The 20217-nt window shown below is 37.4% G+C and overlaps 1 protein-coding gene across 4 annotated transcripts in view; it reads left to right on the top strand.

Annotated features, from left to right (window-relative positions):
• Positions 1-212: 212 nt before the first annotated feature.
• The window catches only part of GK (glycerol kinase), a 38559-nt gene continuing 18554 nt past the window's right edge, over positions 213-20217 (top strand). For 2 of the 4 annotated variants that reach the window (XM_074814611.1, XM_074814607.1), the window contains exons 1-13: positions 213-406; positions 8189-8262; positions 8927-9033; positions 9607-9684; positions 10650-10729; positions 11719-11856; positions 12338-12447; positions 13055-13121; positions 14407-14424; positions 15404-15439; positions 16051-16118; positions 17682-17724; positions 18443-18523. In XM_074814611.1, coding sequence (XP_074670712.1) covers positions 329-406; positions 8189-8262; positions 8927-9033; positions 9607-9684; positions 10650-10729; positions 11719-11856; positions 12338-12447; positions 13055-13121; positions 14407-14424; positions 15404-15439; positions 16051-16118; positions 17682-17724; positions 18443-18523 — 978 coding nt within the window. In that variant the 5' untranslated portion in view covers positions 213-328. The remainder of the gene's footprint in view (positions 407-8188; positions 8263-8926; positions 9034-9606; positions 9685-10649; positions 10730-11718; positions 11857-12337; positions 12448-13054; positions 13122-14406; positions 14425-15403; positions 15440-16050; positions 16119-17681; positions 17725-18442; positions 18524-20217) is intronic. The other 2 variants (XM_074814608.1, XM_074814610.1) reach the window with 1 other exon arrangement.

The following is a 20217-nucleotide window of genomic DNA, read 5'->3' as shown; positions in this document are numbered from 1 at the left end:
GCGGCTCCCTCGCGGTGGGCGGGCGGGCGCGGGCGCTGCGCGCGGCCCGTCCCCTGACACCACACCCCCCGCCGCCGGCCCACTTCCTGCGCGCCCCGGCCCGGCCCCGCCCCCCGCCCCCGCCGCGCCCCGAGCGCGGGTTGGCTGCGGCGCGACAAAGCGAGCGGCAGCGCCCCCCGCCCCGCCCCCGCCCCGCCCCGCCCCGCCGGCTTCACCCCGGCCGCCACGCGCCGCTGCCCGCCAGCTGCCCGGGCAGCGTCGGCGCGCGGCCGTTCCCCGCCGGCTGCGGGATCGCTGCGGGGCCCCGGGGGGCGGCCGAGCGGGGCTCATGGCCGCGTCGGACCGGATGGTGCTGGGGCCGCTGGTGGGCTCCATCGACCAGGGCACCAGCTCCACTCGCTTCCTGGTGAGCACGTCGCGGGCTTGGGGCGGCCCCGGGCGCTGGGGCGTGCGGGGGCAGGCGGCGGCCCCGCGGCCTGAGGGAGCCGCCGCTTCCGCTCCTCCCCTCTGCCGCATCCTCGCGGGGTCCCTCCGGTCCCCGCTGCGCCCTTGGGGAAGGGCAGGGGGAGCGGGCCGCGCAGGGCCGTGCTGCTGCTGCCCCGGCTTGCGGCTCCTGCCCTGGGCCGGCACCTCTCTGCTCCCCGGCGGGCCGGGGCTGCCGCGCCGCGGGGGGAAGCGGGCGCCGGTGGGCGCGGGGGTGCCGGGGCCGCCGGCCGGCGGTGTGCCCCGGCCATCAGGACCGCCGTCGCCTTCCTGCCGCTCTGCGGGACTAGCAGCGCTGCCCGTCCCGCAGAGAACGGCGGGGAGCGGGCCGGGCCGCGGTGCCGGCAGTGCCCGCCCGGCCCTGGAGCGAGCCGGGGGCCAGCGCTGCTGGCTGCGGCTTGAGCGGGCGGCAAAATCCTGCTGCTTCGAGCTGGCTGTGTTTTAAATCTGTCGAGTATCTCGCCCTGTACGAAATCAAATGGACGTGGTGCTCATGCACTGGAGAAACAGATCCCCGTGAGTCCAGTGACTGCGGTTACCCGCTGTTCAGACAATGCAGCGCCTCTGCTGGGTTCCCCTCTAAAGACGACTTGGGCCTGTCGGGAGTGACGGCTGCGGTTCCGGATGCTACAGTGCCAGTGTCGGTGCCTCCTGTGCACTGTAGGTGTGCAGGGGACGGAACTTGTACACCATACGAAAGATGGGCCTGTTTAAACACCGTAGGAAGACAATTTATTTAATGAGATGATTAATAATCATATATAGATAAACACATAAGACTTTTAGTTTAAGGGTCTAGTTATTTCCGTATTATGCAATAAACAGTAACTAATGATGTTGTTATATATGAAACTTACTATATAAACTTCCTGCTTCCAAATCTCTACAAATGTCCTGGCGCCTACTTAGTAAGTCATGGCAATTTGACTTAGATCCCAGTGCTAATTTCCACCGTGGAAGTAGAATAGAGATAATGACTAGATACAGAATGCTATCAAGCGTGCACAGTGTTGAACTGTGAAGATGAATGTTTTGACTTGCCCTTGCTTTTTTTCTTTTTTTTTTTTTTTTAATGCTTCCCTCGTGGAATTTTCTTTCATGAAGCAGGAGACTAGAATATCTTCTTGACCTGTGTTACCATTATTACTCAATATCATGACCTTCATGGGATTGTCAAATGATCTGGGGGTGGAAAGAAACTTCAAACTGACAGATGACACCAGCAGACTATCTTGAATACCAGACAGGAGTCCTTTTTGGAAAAGAATTTGGAAAAGTTCCTTGTAACACCTGAAGATAAATTCGATCTGCTTTATGTGTATGCTGACTTAACTTTTTTCTTAGCCTAAAAGGATAACAATAGCAGAATTAAAAGAGACACTACAAGCTTTAAATTTATACTCAAGCTCTATTCGCAAGTATTTTTACAAGTTCTTTTAACAAGGAATTTCTTTGTTCATCAATGGTTTGTATACAGTCGGGGTTTTTTTCTGTCTACATGAGGTATGTTTCCTCTGAGGATTGAGGTGCTCACACAAATAAATAAGAGGCCATAATTCTTCCCTTAATGTTTTTAAAGTGTATTGTGTTTGTCACTCTTTTCAGTTCTTCTATTATCCATCTCAGTTTATCTAAATTCATTTCAAAATACAGCATTGTCTTAAACTTGGCAGTGCAATCAAGGTATTATAATAAAGTTACGTGGATCCAAGCAAAAAAGATACATCGTCACTGAATTAAATCAGAACACGGGGTAGTGGGGAAGAAGAGAGTGAAGTGTGCAGGGATGTGCTACAAGCTGGATCAGTCATGCAGATAATAACACACATATCTGGAGAATTCTGTGCTGGAAAGAGATTGCTGCAGTTAGAAGAGACGCTTTGCTTTGAAATATTTAAAGCTAAAATGTAATGTGGTGTTCTTTTTGCCTGTTTCCTTGCCTCTCTTACCTCTCGATCTTTTACTGTCATAGTAGTTTTGCCTGCATTTCTCACTGATCTGTCTATGTTCTTTTTTCCTCTGGTGCTTCCAACACTCTTCACTTTCACCAAGTCACCAGTCAAAATCAAATTAGTTTCTTTGCACATGTCTATTCGCTAGTACAGTGCAACTGTTACCTACTTTTTCAAGACGGAAGACATACAATTTTGACCAGGTTAAAGATGCCTGGGTGCAAAACTGGGTGGCCCTTTGGGGCTAAAGGGTAGTGTCAACAGTTCAGAGTCTTAAATTTACGGTTACAGGTGGCCAATTTACAAGCGGTGTTCCCCAGCAGTCAGTAGTGAGGGCTAATACCCCTTAGTATTTTCATCAGCAGCCTGGAGGATGTGTTGGAAGTCCTTTCAAGTTTGCAGATGACCACAGACCAAGGGGAGGAGTTGACTGGAATTCCAGTTGGAGAAGGGGCCTTGCAGAAGCTTCATGAAGTTCAACGAAGTTTAGTACTTGGGACAGAAGGCTAAGAAGCAGCTTGGTGAAAAAGGACCCTGATTCCTGCTGGACAGCAAGTTGAATACAAATGAGCAGTGTGTCCTTGTGGTGGTGAAGATTAACCACATTAAGCAAAGTGCAGACTACGGATCAAAGGAAGTAATTATTGCCATCTGTGTGGCACTTAGGAGGCAGCATCCAGAATACTGTGTTTGGTTTTGATCCCCCCAGAGGAAGAGAGAGTCTGAAGAACTGGATTTCATCCAGCAGAGGGTCACTGACATGATCACTGTGGTGCAGCATAGGGCATGCAGGGAGAGGTTGGGAGATCAGGGTTGGTTCATCATAAGAAAGTCTGTAAGGGGGGGTCTTCAACTATCTAGTTTGTAAAGAAGACAAGAGCCAGCTTTTCCTCAGACGTGCATGGAAAAAGACAACAGGCAGTGAACACAAGTTGCAGCAAGGGAATTTCAAATAGATGTAAGGAAGAAATGTTTCACTGTGAGGGGCTCTGGATCAGGGGCCCAGAAAGCCTGTGGAATTTCCATCCTTACAGATACTCAGCACCTGACTAGAAAAGGCCCTGAACAACCTGCTCTAACTTTAAATTTAAGCTTACCTAGGCAGTGGGTTTTGCTAGGCAACCTCCAGGGATTCCTTCCAGAATTAGTTATTTTGCGTATGGACACAAGTGTTGAGAGAGTCTCCTGCTTATGTGAATGAGGCTGTATGAGCATAGCTGATAAAGAAGCACCAGAACTTAGGTCCATTTCTGTTACTGTCACTCCTTATTTATACTTGCCTCTCACACATGATACACGTCAGTTGTAGCTTATGCTGTAGTTTTACCCTCCAGGGACACCCTAATTTGGATCTTTTCTTTGCTAGGCTGCTTGCTTTTGCAAAATAATTGTTTTTGAGATCTCAACTTTTCTGTTAAATTGGGTCGAATCTGGATAACAGATTCAGAGTTACCAGGGAGAGCACAGTGCTTTGAATACTAGTGCAATTGCTTAAGGCTTATTTTCTTAAAGATATCGAGCAGGAAAATAAAGTCAGTAGGCTAAACAAGTATACCCAGATGACTAAATTCTGGTCTAGATGTTTTGCTAAATATTTTCATCAAATACTTTCATCTCTTATGTTCCACTTTATTCAAGAATCATATAATAAAAATCAATTAACTTCTTTTGCTAAAACTCTTGGCATCACGAGCTAACAGCCAGCTGCACCACTGCCTGATCTCTCAAAAGGTGTTTGCTGGGTAAAGTCTTTCAGCACTTTATCCAGGAACAGCAAGAATAGACATTCAGTGAAGTGCAGGCACAGTGAAGTACACAAACAGTACTTCAAGTTCTAGGTTTCTCAGTCAGCCACAGACAATTTTTTTTCCAACTCAGTGGAATATTTCTTTCTTCCTTTACTTCATTTCCAGAAGAAACAAGCAAATAAAACTATATCAGACTGTAACCATTCTTTTCAGTAAAAACCCACCTGGTTTTAGGTAGGAAAACTTAGTACCCATTGAGCTTACCCTTCAGAGGGGAATCCATTTCACCCATCTACTGAAGTAATCACCTTTTGAGAGAAAGCAAAACTTGATTTTTATAGCTAACAGGAAGGGTTAAAAAAAATTGCAAATACTTTAATTTTTCCCTAACTCTTAGCTTTTATCACTTAAAATCTGTTGTAGTTTTGCTTTTTATTCCCACAATCATAAGCACCTCCTTGAGGGGGGAGGGAGGTCTGTTCGTTGAGAGCCTTCCAAGCAAGATAATGTCTAGGAGACTTGTTAAACTGTGCTTATTCATAAATTCTGTCTGCCTGCTAATCCTAGTTAAATGCTAAAGGTGGAATTATTGTTCATCTGTCATTCTTCCCTGAGTTGGGTTGATCTCCATGCAATTTCAGAACTCCAGCTCTGAGCTTGTTTGCCTGCAAACCATAGCTCTTCCAGCTTAACAGGAACTCATGCAGATACAGCATAGTCTAGCAGAAGTAGCGCTTCTGCAGGCAGAGTTACATGAGAAAGCTTGAGAGACATGAAAAGTTACCTCTAAATTCTATGTTTTCACTGTTGTCTTTTCAGCTGTGCGGCTTCTTGCAACACTTCCATGAGCCTCATGTTTCTGTCTTATATTTCTTTTCATTGTTTGAAAATTGTTACAACTGATCAATCTGAATTCTTTTCCACTAAGATGATACTCAAGGTAATACCATGCAACTGTTTGCACCCCCTTCATATGATGTCATGTATTATATTAGAGACCCTATAAAGAACTTGAATTAAGTGATCAGCCCTTGTGCTTGTCTGCTTGCTTACATACAGCATAGCCAAGTAGGTCTTTCTTCTCTTCTTCACTCTGAGGTTCAAGGCTCAAGCTATACTTCTTTGTATGGTAATTTATTGGGAGTAGAAGGAGAGTGTTAGTTTTTCTTTAATCTCTCACCAGAGAATTCAGCATATATCTGGTGGTTTTCACTGTCTTTCATCAAATCATCTCTATTAAAGATAGCTCTATGTGTCCAAATAGCCTAGACAATTCTTTTGTGAGTACTGCTGATACAATTAGGGCAAAACTGACTTTGACTTTTTTTTTTGCCCTCCTACAACAAGTGAGAGATCAGTCTCTTAAACTGGAACCAATTCTTACGAAAGGAAGGAAACCAGTGGCAGAAATATACTTCAAACCTGTTTCAACAGGAATGTATTGACTTATCTGAATTACTCATACTTATTCACCTATTTCTGTCTCTCACCACTATCAGAAATAAGGACAATTTTGGGATTTTTTTTGACAACAGGGTTTTTTTTGGGGGGGGGGGGGGAGCGTGGGGGGAGGGGGGCACAGGCAGGGAAGGAGAGGAGGTCCCATTTGTAACGACTCATGTTTGGCATCCTTTCATGTATCGGAATTCTATTTATCACTGTAAAACATGGTATTGTTCTCGGGGAAACTTTTTAATCCCTTGCCCTGAGGTACAGGGAGTGTCTGCTGCTTTTGTTGAGGATGTCAGAAGCTTGTGGTTTTGTGTGTGATGGATTAAGAGAGCATGTTTACCTAGTTCTTCTCTATGGGCATGAAAAATCTATGCATTTGTAGTGTTATTGCTTCTGTTGAGAATTTATTGATGTTAGAACAGCTTGCTTAGAAGGAGACAAAAAGCCTTGCTGTGCTAGAGCTTCACTCTTTATTATCTGCGGGTCACACACTCCAGGTTCAGTGAATGACCTTGTCTAATTGAATTTGTATTTGTTTCCTGCTAACAGTAGGAATCCTTATGCACTGCTTTCTGTTTCCAGGAATACTGAATGATTAACGGCGAATGATTACCGAATTATGTTTAACATTGTTAGTAGGTCAGATACATACGAGTTCAATAAAAAGTCTTCTATCTTTCTATCTATATTATAAAAACTTGGTAAATGTTCCTGTGATTTTGGCAGAAAGGCAATTTCGAGTAAAAAAAATCTTTCTGCATACATGCAAAACTATGCCTCCTATTAACTGTGTTGCACTGTGTTTTAAGACCCTTATCCCATTATATTAGTTCCTTCCAAACATGTAGTACTGGCAGGGCTTGCCCTTTCATTAGGATAGCTTCATGTCAAGCCTGAGCTGGTAAGTGAAACACAGATAAGTAAATATGGTAAAAAGAATACAGTGGTGCTTTTTGTATGTAATCTTTTCAACTGATAAGAGAAAAGGACAAACATGTACCTTTTTAAGACTTCTTTTCTGGGCAGTGGAAGGGAAAAATTAGCTTTTAGTGTTTTCCAGAGAAGTTGTGCTGTTTCTATCCTTGGAGGTTTTCAAGACCTGCCTACCAAAAGCCCTTGAGCAACCTGGTCTAATCTCATAGCTGACTCTGCTCTTTGAGCAGGGGGTTGTACTAGAGATCTCTCAAGGTCCCTTTCAGCCTGAATTTTTCTATGATTCTAATATATAACTTGAATGTTTCTAACTTCAGAGTTTCACTCTAAAGATATACTTTAAGATTTCAAAGAAACTGGAGAATCAGAAATTCATCTGCTCTTTGTCAGAATTGTTCTAATATTTTCAGAGTAAACTGTAAATGAAATCAAGAGTTTATGGATTAAAAGCTTTAAGAGAAATTCCTAAAATTTGTGGAACGAGAAGAGAGCATTACCAAGGAAGCCTAGAAAACATTCAGTTGTATCCTAGAGAGTGGATGGGTATAACTGAATTTTGTACCCTTAGCGCAAGAGTGGCTTCTAAATCTTTCCCTCCTCTGCTTGCCATGAAAAGATAGGATGGTGTCCTACTGGCATGTTCTGCAGTTCACCCAAGTTAGATTTCACTTTCTAGGTCCCTGAATGTTCTTCAGGTGAAAGATTCTGCATAGTGCTAGTGAGAATGAGCTATTTTCACAGGAACGTCATCATTGCCCAGTCAGTTACACTGGTTTACTCATTGTATAACTAAATTGGATGTTTTACTGGGTGTCGTCTTAGCTTGGCCACAGTAGATTACTTTTGGAAACAGACCACTGATGGTTGATGAAGATTGTTGTGTATTCTAGCTGAGCTTCTACTACTGCAAGGCAGAGCCTCTTAACTTGTGATTCCTTAAGAATAACCATTAGTATAGGATTCTCTGGTCTGCTGGTTTTTGTTGTAGTATATCCAAATCTAAGTCACTTTTATGCACGTTCTTTTTTTTAATGTATTGTATTGCTGCAGTGACATTCTTTCCTTGTCAGATTGTTCATGAGCTCTGTATTTGTAGTTTGTTTTGAAACAAACTGGGTTCTGCCTAGGTGCTTTTACATTCTTCACAGTTTGGTCCCTTCTGTGATTTCTAAACTACATGTGATTGTCTGTCTCTTAAAATCACTCTTCCTAAAGGTGAGCTAACCCAAGAAAAAACATAGTTCTGGTACTAGAGTTATCAGAGCAGGAACTAAAGAAATGGTATTATGACTAGCAGTGGGTATTTTGCTGAGAGATACATTCTAAAATGCATCATTAGTTTAATTTCTACAACATCCACGAGAAAAAATGTGGATCTTTCCCAATCCATCAAGGAAAAAAAGCAGCTATAATGACAGTAAAGCTTACCAATATATTATTTGCTTACCTTAATTACAAAAATTCATATATCTGAACCCAGATTACATGGATATTTGGGTTGATGCTAAAAAATTACTATCAGTTATCACGGCACTGTATTTGTTCAAAAGAATAAATGTTAATTTATTGTTGTTTAACTTCTGTGTTCATGGAAGATTCCACTGTGTAATTTATTTGCAGGTTTTTAATGCGAAAACAGCAGAGCTCCTGAGTCACCATCAAGTTGAGATACAGCAGAAATTCCCTAAAGAAGGGTATGAATTTTCTGTGGTTTTTTATTTGTGTACATTTTGATAGAGCTTACGTATTTTTATTTATGAACAGTGAAAACTGAAGTTGATTCATATTTATTAAGAACATAGTATCTGCTATAACAGACTGTGTGGCGGGAAAAATGGCATTAAAAACCTGACATTGGGTGTCCAGTATGTGCTCTGAGTTACGTAATCTGAAAATACTTAGTGTTTTACTTTGACCACTCATTAACATATTTAAAGTTTAAACTTTAAAATAAAAAGTTTGAACAAAACTTCAAGTCTTATTTAAAGTGGTAAAGCTGGTCATTTTTATAATTTAAGCATAGTCTTCAGCTTAGTCCATAGAAATTGCTTAGTTTGTTCTCTAAGGTGTTTTTTTTGTGTGTTCTTAACTGACCTACCATTTGCTGCCAAAGCCCTCTGTGTAGAATAAAACAAAACAAAAAAATCTTTGTTTTCTGCAGTTGGTTTTGTTGTGAAAATACAGTTTACTGTTTAAAAAGGTTTTGAAATTCCTTACACTTTTTCTAGATATGTAAAACACACTTTGTAGTTATGATTGTGTCAAAATGTTCAGCTGTTTTTTCAGACTAGAATTTCTTTTATTCCCTAAATGCAATTTTTTGCCTTTTTATTAACTGGTGTTTACTGTTTGTTAAAGATGGGTGGAACAAGATCCAAAGGAAATATTAAAGTCTGTCCATGAATGTGTGGAAAGGACCTGTGAGAAACTGCAACAGCTGAACATAGACATCACTAACATAAAAGGTATTCCTAGTACTTAAGGGTAACTGAGGGCTTTAACATACTCATGGTTGAGCAAGTCAGATTCTCTAGTTTTAAAGTCAGTAAATAGAAAGGTGGCAGCATGTGCTCAAAGAAAATGTTAAATTGGAATTGAGAGCAGTTTGTTTGGGAGGAATAATAAGAAAATAAGTCTGTCGTGTATATTAGCAATGCAGAATCTACAAGGTATACTTAACCTAATCTTGCAAAATCAGAGAGACAAGTGATGAATGAAGAAATTCCGAAATTTAAATTAGGACTTACTGGGAAAAGCTAGTTTCCCTGTCTGTTGTTGGCTGTCTCGGTTTGTGGCCGAAAAAAAATAAGAGAGTTCTCGAGCACATAGGTTAAGCAGCAAAAGCTGAATGATGAGTGTTTAAAGTAATATTTCTAGATTATAACATGAAATATTTGGAAGCTTTTTATTTCCCATTTACTTTCCTTTTCTCCTTACCTGTTCCTCCCTCCTCTCTACCTCTCCCCTCCATCCCTCCCCCTCAAAAAGGGGAAAACAAACCTTCTGAAAAGGATACTTCTTTCTATTTTGTCCTGAAGCCATTGGAGTCAGCAATCAGAGAGAAACAACAGTGGTTTGGGACAAGACAACTGGAGAACCTCTTTATAATGCTATTGGTAACTACTATACTTTCTGAATATGTAATATTATAAAATGAGCCTGTTATAGAAAAATGCTTTACTAGTTTCCTGTGCAGATCTTATTGTGGCCTAGCCTACTAACTTCGTTGATTTTTTGATATCTGTGTCATAAGCTGTGTGTTTGTATACACCAGTGCAATTAAAAAACCCTATTACATAAAAATTATTACTTAATAGTTAATAAATCACTTTATGGGCTTTTAACAAAAAACACCGTTCCTGAGGGGTTTTGTATATCCCTGGCATGTAATGAAGCTCTGATTTACGCCCAATCACTTCCTTATAAATGAAGGAGCTCACTCAGTTTTCAGGATGCTTTTGATTTAACTTTAAAGGAAAACCGTGTTAAGTAGGTTTAATGCATACTTACTGATTTGGAGTTTTATTTTTAATTTATGTTAGCTTTTCACATTATGTCATCTGAGAAATGGTAATTGTCTAGATTTGCTCTCTTAGGCCATGTCAAGTGCCAGATTTAGTTCACCATAGTATCACTGAAAAAACAGCTTTATCTTAAGCCTAGCTGTACTTTGATAACTCTGACATAGCACTTTAGTTCAAAGTTTTCATCGGAATAGTAAATAATCAACTTGTGATTTGTTCTAACCCCTTAGTTTAATGAGTCATCTGCTATAAACAAAGTAGTATTAGTCATTTGCTTATGCTCTGATAGAGAAAAGTGTATAACCTATTATATGGAAAATCATGTTTGATTTCTCAAATTGTTTGTTTCTCTAAATCAAATGAGTTTAACCATTTCTAATTTTTGCAACAGTGCATTTAAAATACACCAGCAATACAGTATTCTTTCAGCTACATGAAAGGCTGAAAATAAAGACAGGAATTTACTGGCAAGAGCTCTAGTTTTGTAGAAGAAACTTGTACATGTCACTTTTTGTGTATTAAATCAGTTGATCCGTTAATTTTATTCATGTTTTTAGTGTGGCTTGACCTGAGAACCCAGTCAACAGTTGAACGGCTTCTTAAAAGAATTCCAGGAAAAAACAAATCCTTTTTTAAGGTAAGAGATATTCCAGAACATTTAAATAGTTATTGCTACAGTATATAATGTTTTAGAGATGTGTGCTTAAAATTCACTAAAACAAAGTAAGTCAGCTGTAGCTTCTAGTCCTTTCTTAGCTTGTCATAAAAAATGTGCATAATACTATACACTGATCTGAGACTGGAAAATGTTTATTTTCCTGAAAATAAGTGTTTAACACTCTTCATATATCTCACCAGAGAAGTTAAATGAGTAACCGTTAGTGAGACTTAAATCACGTGCTACCTATCCAATGATAAGTAAACATCACACACAAAAATTAAGAGCAAGTAGAGAAAAACTCTTTGGAAAATAATTTATTGATGTGAAGTATATTATCCTTTCTCATCTTATTCCTTAATACTGAAATTGATTGCAACCAATCTGAGACTGGGAAGATAGTTTACAAAGAGCAAATTAATTCTTTTTTTTAATATGAGTATATATATAACAATTTGGAAAATAAATGCTTGCAAAAACGTTTCGTAATTCTTTGATTTGTATTTTCCTTGATTGATTGTATAAATATTATATATTTTACATATTATATGTTTTCCTATAGGCAGAAAACAGATGTCAAAAAGCATATAAACTTATTTGATTTTTAAGTTTTAGTAGAATACAAATTCCATCTTTTCTGTGTTGTGCGGCTCATTTTTGTTGTCATTACTTGCTGTCTAGTCATATGGAGATGTCCTAGATAAGACAGGACTTCTGCAAACAACTATGTCCACATATATGGTCTTTGAACTGCATTTAGATCTGCTTTGATGTTTGTCCATTAATGCACTGGTCATTTGTTCTTGATGTTTTCAGACTTGTGTATTGCATGCTTAGTACTTATTTAAATAACAAGTTTGTGTAATTTCTTTATGTTTTCAGTCTTCAGTTTTTCAGTTACCATCACCATTTTTACATATAACTACAGTATTCATGGAAAAGATTCTTGCATGATTTTTTTTTTACAGTTTAGGACTGGTCTTCCACTTAGCACTTACTTTAGTGCAGTGAAACTTCGATGGCTTTTGGATAACGTGGAAGAGATTAGGCAAGCAGTTGATGATGGAAGAGCTATGTTTGGGACTATTGATTCATGGCTTATATGGGTATGTATTTGTGAGTTTATTATTACTCTTTTTAAAATGAATTTCCATATCCTGCAAATTCCTGTGCAAAGTACTGGGACACATGATGCCCACTGATCACACAGTGATGTTAATATAAGCCACTAAAGAAATTCCTTTAAAGTTCCTTACGAAATGAACTTCTACTGTCCCTGTATCACTGTGGGTTTTTTGTAGATGCTTATATGTTGCTGTCAAATTTTGAAAAATTTTGGAAAAATCTTGGGCTTTAGAATGGTGTATTAGCCACGTTTGCGATATAAGAATCCAGGAGGTACTGCTGTACCCTTATTACCTCTCTCATGCCTTTGTTCCACTATAACAGGTCTGTCTCTTTTAGTTGTTGCAGAAATATCAGAGTTCCCAGTCCCAAGATGAAAGCTTTGTGAATTTAGACAATTTTTTGTGATTCATTGAAGTAAACCTTTTCTTGGTGAATACTGTTGATATTTTTTTTATTCAGAGTTTGACAGGGGGAAAGAATGGAGGCGTTCACTGTACAGATGTAACCAATGCCAGTAGGACAATGTTGTTCAACATTCATTCCTTGGAATGGGATCCTGAGCTCTGCCAGTAAGCTCAGTTTTTCAGTAATACTGTTATTTAGATAGATTCTGTAAGTGATGTGTGAATAAACTCATTTAATAGTAAGAATCTCTTATCTAGACTAAGATCAGTAGTTACTGTTGTATTTACTGTTAACATTCGTAATTAAAATTCATTTTCTCCAGATGTCCAAATTGCAAGTAACTGGATTAATTAAATGTAGTAGATTTTTTTCTGTAGGTGTAAGACTAGTTCATGGAAACAATGATATTTAATAGTTTCTTTATTCCTTAATCAAATTTGTAAGGCAGTTACAATGATAGAGTGTCTATTTTAAATTTAAATTTATTAACAAGAACATTATAAAGATATTGTTGGAAGAGGAATGACTTCCCACATGAAAGAGTTGGATATGTCTTCAAAATATTCAAATATATGCTATTTTACTCCATAATTGAGTGTCACATACTGTAACAAGTGGAAAAGCACATAGTGATGGATTAAACCCTAGAAATCAAAGTTCGTTTTGTAATTTTTTTTTCTTTTACAGCTTAAACTTAATTAAGAAATAAATGTGAAATGCTCTCTGATTTATCACTGACCATATATATAAATTATTCTCTATCGTGTTCAGGTTCTTTGATATTCCTGTGGAAATACTCCCAAAAGTACGAAGCTCCTCTGAGATTTATGGCTTGATGGTATGTTTTCTTGTGTGTGTGTGAAGTTGATCTTGTAAAAATATAACTATATCAATATACATTTGACAGGATGTCGATAGATTAAGACTAATGGCTTTTTCTACACCAATATTGTTTGATTTATTAGTATGTCATTATCTACTGCTGTATAATATTATATGAAGTTGAATATTTGTTGTTTTCTCTTTTAAGTGTCAAATAGCCAAAACAAGATGGGAGAAGTTTTTGATAAGCATAAATATTTGATTTTTTTATTACAGTTACTTACTGATTTAGAAACTACCCATCAGAATGCAAGGTATAATGAGGAGATTAAAAAATTAGATTGCTGTTATTAGAGCACAATATTTTTACAGCTTGTACAATTAAAAAGAAGAGATGAAAGTTGCTATGGAAGTCTTCATGATCTAAGAAGCCTGGACAAGACATGTAATGTCTTATTTCCAAAACTGAAGGCAAGATTAGTCAGTTTCTCTGAACTGGAAAATCACAAGTGACACCTTAGATTGCCTTCGTTTTGAAAAATAAACTTCTCTTGCTGTGTATATTTACATAGCACTTAGTAAAAAATATTTTGGAATACTGTGATGTCTTTTTAATCACACTGTTTCCAGTACAGCTGTGAATATTACTTAGAAGTAAATATAAAGTAAATATAAAATAAAACATATAAAATCAATATAAAATATAAATATATAAAAATATAAATTTGTATAAATATTATTTACTGTATATTTATAATGTAAATATAAATGTAATATAAAGTAAATATAAAATATAAATATATCTAGAAATGAAACAAAATAAAAGTAAAAATTACTTAGGAGTAAAAAAAAATTGTTATCATGGGGCTGAGGTTTCAAGTTTACTTGGTGCAGCACCAACTCTTCTGATACAGTGGCATCTAATTTATTAGTTTCAGAATCAAATAAACTGGATGTTGTGATTTTGCATTCTTTTCCCTGGTAGTTTGCCCTAAGAACATACAGGCATTTAGTAATTAAGACAAGTTATGAGATTTTTATTTAAAATGTAACTCTGACTTGCCTGAAATGTAAGTATTTTTTCTAATCTGGTAATGGAGATTCCACTAGAAGACATTGCTGACTTTTATTAATGCGGAGGTTGGATGAGAGTGAGTTGTATTGAGCTGAATGAGTGAGGTAAATGGAAAAGATACTACCTGGCAACTGAAACAGAATAGCTGGTCACTTTAAATGTGAACCTTTGTTTCTCTTCCCCTTTCCTTCCATTTTTTTCTTTTTCTTCCTTTTGCTGACTGTAGAAAATCTGTCCTAGCCTGGTGAGTAGAGGCTTCTATTAGGCTGACCACCTATATCTTATCCATTCTGTTCAGATGCTGTGCATTTCCATTTGTTTAAGATGAGTAAAAGCACACTTTCTAGACCAATAAATTTGGCAGGTATCTCTGAATTTGAGATATTACAATTAGAGTTCATGCCAAAGTTATTTCTAAAATGTAATCTTAACATATGCATTTGCCTTAATTTGCAGGCTGTTGAGTATTTGTTTTTATAGCAAAGTAGAAAATACAGCTACTGGCTAGTAAATGTTGGCTGTCTCATTTTATAAATGAGAAAAGCGGGGCTGTTCTGTCTACAAATATTCATTCTATTAAACATCATTTCATGCCTTTTTTTTTAGTGCATTTATTAAATCAAATTAATTAAAATGAGAATTAAAGAAAAAAGATTCAGATTGGAAATGCACTTGCATGGCTTCACTGAAAATGCATTTTCTCAATTGCACAAAGAAACAGTTTAAAGAAAGAAGTAAAAATTATCAGGATGTGTATTTCTTACGATACCTGTTGCAAGAATGCAACTGAAAAACTACATGGTAGTGTTTGGAAGAAATTCTATATGAGACTTAAAATGCTGTATCTTAAAGTGAGGCATCTGTCCTTACTTAGTGTGTCATCACACTCACATTTTTTTTCTAGTCACTTTACCATTTTACACTTCACACTGACTTCACAGATTACACTGAACCTAATTTTCTGTACACTATGATTTCAACAAAATTAAGAACTGTTGAAGCGACATAAAGTATACTGTAAATTTTCTGCTCTCTATTTTTTAGTGGTTTAGGCATGAGCTGCATTGAGCTGAAGTCCAATGTACACCTGAACTGAACCATGTTGCTTATGTGACCCTTCTTTTTTTCCTTTGAGCATTACAAGTTTAGCTTCTTTTTCATTGCCTTGAATTGTAGTCATGGAAAACTAATTTGGAGCTTTTCTTCCTCTTTTTGCGAATCAGAAATCTGGAGCTTTGACAGGTGTACCAATTTCTGGGGTAAGTCCTACTTCAACTCAGATTCTGGCATGAGAACCTGATACTGCATGAACGTATCTTCACTGGAAAAAACTTTAAGATGGGTGAATCCTGCTGCAAATTAAGTTGATGGTTTTTTACTTCATGTTAAACATGAAGTAAACTTTTGAAGTTGAAGTTTTGAAGTTGGATTCTTCATTATTAAGTTAAGATGTGGCTGTGGAAATACAGCTGACAGCTTTAATGCATATGTGTAGTGCTGTTGGAAACTTAGGATCTCCAAGTAAGTGAGTAACATTACAAAAGGGAAGCAAGCTCTGCTTTATGTATAAAAGGAGTTCAGTATATACATAATCCAGAAATGTTGGGCAGATTCTCAGCTTTTTCCAGTAAAACATACATAAAGATAGTAAATTTTCATTTTTATTTCTTTTAATTGTTCACCGTAAGTAGAGCAACACATTTCATTTGCACTTCTTACAAAGGGAAGAGTAGTAAAAAGCACACATTGTCTCTACAGACAACTACAGATTTTTCCTCATTTTGAATTGCCTGCATGCTCCTAATAGATTATAGTTAAATATGTGATTCATGTGCAGACATTTGCTAAAAAAAAAAGTCTCTCTTTTCAGTGCTTGGGTGACCAGTCTGCTGCTCTTGTTGGGCAAATGTGTTTTCAAGATGGACAGGCAAAAAATACGTAAGTTATCATGAAAGTTCTATGATAAACACACTGTTTTGAATTTAGTGTTATGTTCTCTTTCAAGCTAACGGCCAAATGCTTTTGTAGTTACCACATAACTCCAGCTCTACCTTTAGACTGTGTTGACCTACAAAGTAAGGAGCGTCCTGACTTCTATATAAAATAGTGAAGATATTAAAGTTACATGGTTTGTGAGGTATATTTTGGAACAAAGTCACTGTGAGGAAATATCTCGGTGTGACAGGAGGTTTTTTATTTTAAAATTCTTCAAAACACAGATTAAAACAATTGCAGTATCATTTAAATTGTGACCTAAAGTTAAACAAATACAGGCCGTGTGAATTCGAATGCATAGATTTGAATGGCAAAAAAGCCACAGCATTGCTAGATGAGAAAGGTTCATTTCAGTTACAGTGCTTAGTTTTGCTTCTGTGTCTAGCTCAGTGTGGAGAATTTTACATTTGTTTTTTTTTCTATTTCTCAGCCTCTTAGTGTCCCTTGTTTAAAATAGCTGATCAGTTAAATCAGGCAACTGGTGTAATCAAACATTCATTTGAGGAAAAGCTCTCTGCTTAAATGACTTACTGTTCCATTTACAACCGTGTGCTTAACTGAGCATGTAGGTACATACTCAGTATGAGACTTTCACAGATTTAGTCACACATTAATCTATACTTGTTGCTAATTAACCTTCACTTTATCTTTTATATTTATACACAAATTTAATGGTTAGTGGCCTTGTATTTTAGTAAAACAAACATGGTTCTAAGTAATATTGTCACAAGGTATTTTTATAACAAATACTTTTATAACACAAGAGACCTTTGGAAAAAAACCCAGCTAAACCAAAAAGCAAAAGTGAGATTCTTTAAACCTATTTGTGTTATTGCTTCACCCTTTTTCTCTCCAAACATAACTGAAGACTATCTCCATACTATTTTAAGCTATTAATTTTCAGGGTATTAAAAAGGTAAGGAACTCATCATGTCTTAGAATAAGTTAGGGTGGATTATAAATATTTTGTACTCCTTTTATTAAGTTGTGTCCTTATATATGTGTGTATGCACACATATATGTGATATGGTCTTCAAATGAGAAACAGGCCATTTTTAGAAATTTTTGAACTGAGTATGTTTAAAGAAAACCCTCTTCTTTGTGACAGGAACAAAGTTTCCTAAATTTTCCCCCTTAAAAGCTTGAATTTAATATTGTGAAATACTTATTTTATAAAGTAGCTTTCATAATCAGCTTAAATTGAAGTAGGTAAACACTGCCACCAAAGAGGAATTCACACTTAGTTTTTAGCCATATCTGCTACTTGATCAAGTATTATACAAGAAATAGCCAGAGAGAGAGGTGTGGGACTAGATTTTTCAGCTGCAGGCTGCATTTAAATCAACTTTTTGAGCATAGTTTTATCATCAGTTAATGGTAACATAACTTTCAAGGGGCAAAAAGTGGTGTCTTGATTCTCCACAGGGGAATCATGGATTCATGAACTGCAGTAACAGATTATCCTTTAAACACCCTGGTTTTAACTTTACTTTGCTTTCATGCTAGGTATGGAACAGGATGTTTCTTGCTGTGCAATACAGGTCAGAAGGTCAGTTGCATTTTTCAGTTGTTCACTTTTTTTTTTCACAATCTTTATAAGTTTTTGAGTACAACTATATATTAGCCTTTCTTAAACTTATTATGAATAGTAATATTTATATAATAATATAAACTTAAAACAATTATTGTGCTAGAGATAAGGAAAACCACATACTGAAATCTGAAAGAACAGAAAGTAATAATTTGTTCAAGGTGTTTCAGTAAGACTCCATTTCCTAGCTCCTTAAGTTTCCAAAAAGAACTTTTCATAGCAAGTTTCTTGCTCTTTCCTTGTATGTTTCTTAACCTCACCCAGAAGTGCTGAGTGTTATCACTTAACCACATGCTTTTTTTCTTGTTTGGGCTATTTTATTTCTTCCCTTTGTTTTGTCCCATTGTTTCTTTGTAGTTGTAGTTGAATAAATAATGCAAACCTTTGGCTTCCTTCTTATTCACATCTTCTTCTAAAGAACCCCAATTCTTTGCTATAAGAAGGCTGGAAAGATGAGGCAGCTTGTGGAAATAAGATTTGACACCGGTGATCTAAGGGTTCTATCTTAGGTATTTATTTAGAGTGACTGATAATTTACTTTGTTTAAACTTTACATATTTCTTTTTTTTTTTTTTAATGAAGGTTTTGTCTCTTATTTATTATCATTTGAATATTTTTATTTAAATATTTTCTGCCTGTGTTCATGCTTTACCTTTTCTTTCCTTTCCCCATTTAGTCTGTGTTTTCTCAGCATGGCCTTCTAACCACTATAGCTTACAAACTGGGCAGAGACAAACCTGTTTGTTATGCACTAGAGGTGAGTCCAGTAATTCCTTCTTCTTTGTAGTGATATGTGTTCTTGTTTGCTTGTTTTCTGGTATCCTTATGTTATCTTCAGTTGCATGGAAATCAAAATAGCTTTGTGTTATACCTTGTGTGCCTCAAGGTTCATGTGTGGTTTTCGTTACCCCTATTTCCAATCTATATCATGTAAGTTTATAAAAATATGTCTACGTTGCATCAGTTGTATTTTCAGGGCATGATGGCTAAAACATTTTTTCTAGTACGTAGTCTTTCAAATCTTAAATAAATGTTATAAATAAACAAACCAAAAATTTTTATACTAAAATTGGGTTTTAAAAAGAGAGAAAAAAGTGCTAGTGTTTCAGTTATCCTCTCATAATAAAATATCTTTTTTATTTCATTCTAATGGATTTTACTTCTAACTTTTAAAAATCTGAATCAAATTTCTGGGACAAGAATTCTCTAACAACTGAGCTTTTTTACCTACTGAGACTTAGGTGCCTACTTCCAGAATTTGGTTCCTCAGTTCTCACACAACTCTGAGGGCATCCAGATTCTGTAGAAAACTGAATTTTACTTCAACTTCAGGGTTCATTGTTCTAAAGCTCTGTTTCTGAAGCACAGATCAGCTGAGCACCTATTTGGCACCAAAGCTTCATCGGGAATAATAGAATGATTCCATCTATGTTGCTTAGTGGGCTTGATCTAGTAGTTATTCTCAAAACATGTATGTTGAATTCTCTGCTGCTATTGAGCTTTTGTACAGAGCCTATGTTTTCCATGTGAAACAGACAAAGACAACACACAAGGTTTTCTTCACTGGGAGAATAGTTTGTGGCTTACGGTACTCTATTAGAATGTGGGAGGCTGTGTTCATTTCCTTGTTCCTAAGGGAAGTTGATCTTGTATTTGCCATGTTCTGGCAAACTTCGGGATTTTTGTTTTGTGTGAGTGTGTGAAAGGTTTGTTTTATTTTTAACCCGTGTTCTTAAAGCAAGAACTGGAACTGTGTTGAGAGTGATTTATACTTCTGCATGCTGAAACACATGCATGTGTATTTTGCTTCTTCCTCATCTCCAAGTCTTTAATGATATTGTCTAAAGGAATGGCTTCAACAGAAGATATTAAGTGTCCTTTCTCCTGTATCCATGCTAGAATTATCTACAATCTGCTGGTTAAGACACTTTCCAGAGAGGCAAAAAATGTGGATTCAGCCTTTTCTTTTAATCAAACCCCTATCTTCTAACCGTAGTAGCTAGCTGGTTGGAAAACACTCCTGCTGCTTCTAGCAATGGCTTTGAATGAAAATATAATGCTGCTCCCATTTTACTTGAAGCTTAGTCTAGTAGGCTTGAGACTGTCTTCTAGAGAAGTCCATTTGGACTTTGGAGTGAGATGGGAGCCATGCCATTCATCTATGATATGATGGGGCCATTCCAGGTTGTTTGCTGAGGCAGCAGAGCAATTTTGCTGGCAAATGCAAGTGCCTAAATTTTCTGTCTGTCTGGGCATTTGTATTTAGACTCTAGACATCATCAGTCTTGTTTTTTTAAACCAAAGCATAACAATCTTTATTTGTCAGAAAAAGAAGGCTGAGGCTACTGGACCTCATAACTATATATTCAGGAGAAGACCTGAATTCGAGTGGCAAGAAGACTGCTTAGGAAATGTCATGGTAACTCCCCTCCATGGCAAAAATCATGCAAT

The sequence above is a fragment of the Strix aluco genome, chromosome 2 (genome assembly GCF_031877795.1).
Source record: "Strix aluco isolate bStrAlu1 chromosome 2, bStrAlu1.hap1, whole genome shotgun sequence".
Classification (NCBI taxonomy): Eukaryota; Metazoa; Chordata; class Aves; order Strigiformes; family Strigidae; genus Strix; species Strix aluco.
The sequence above is the reverse complement of the archived record's forward strand: the minus strand, read 5'-3'. Positions and strand labels throughout refer to the sequence as shown.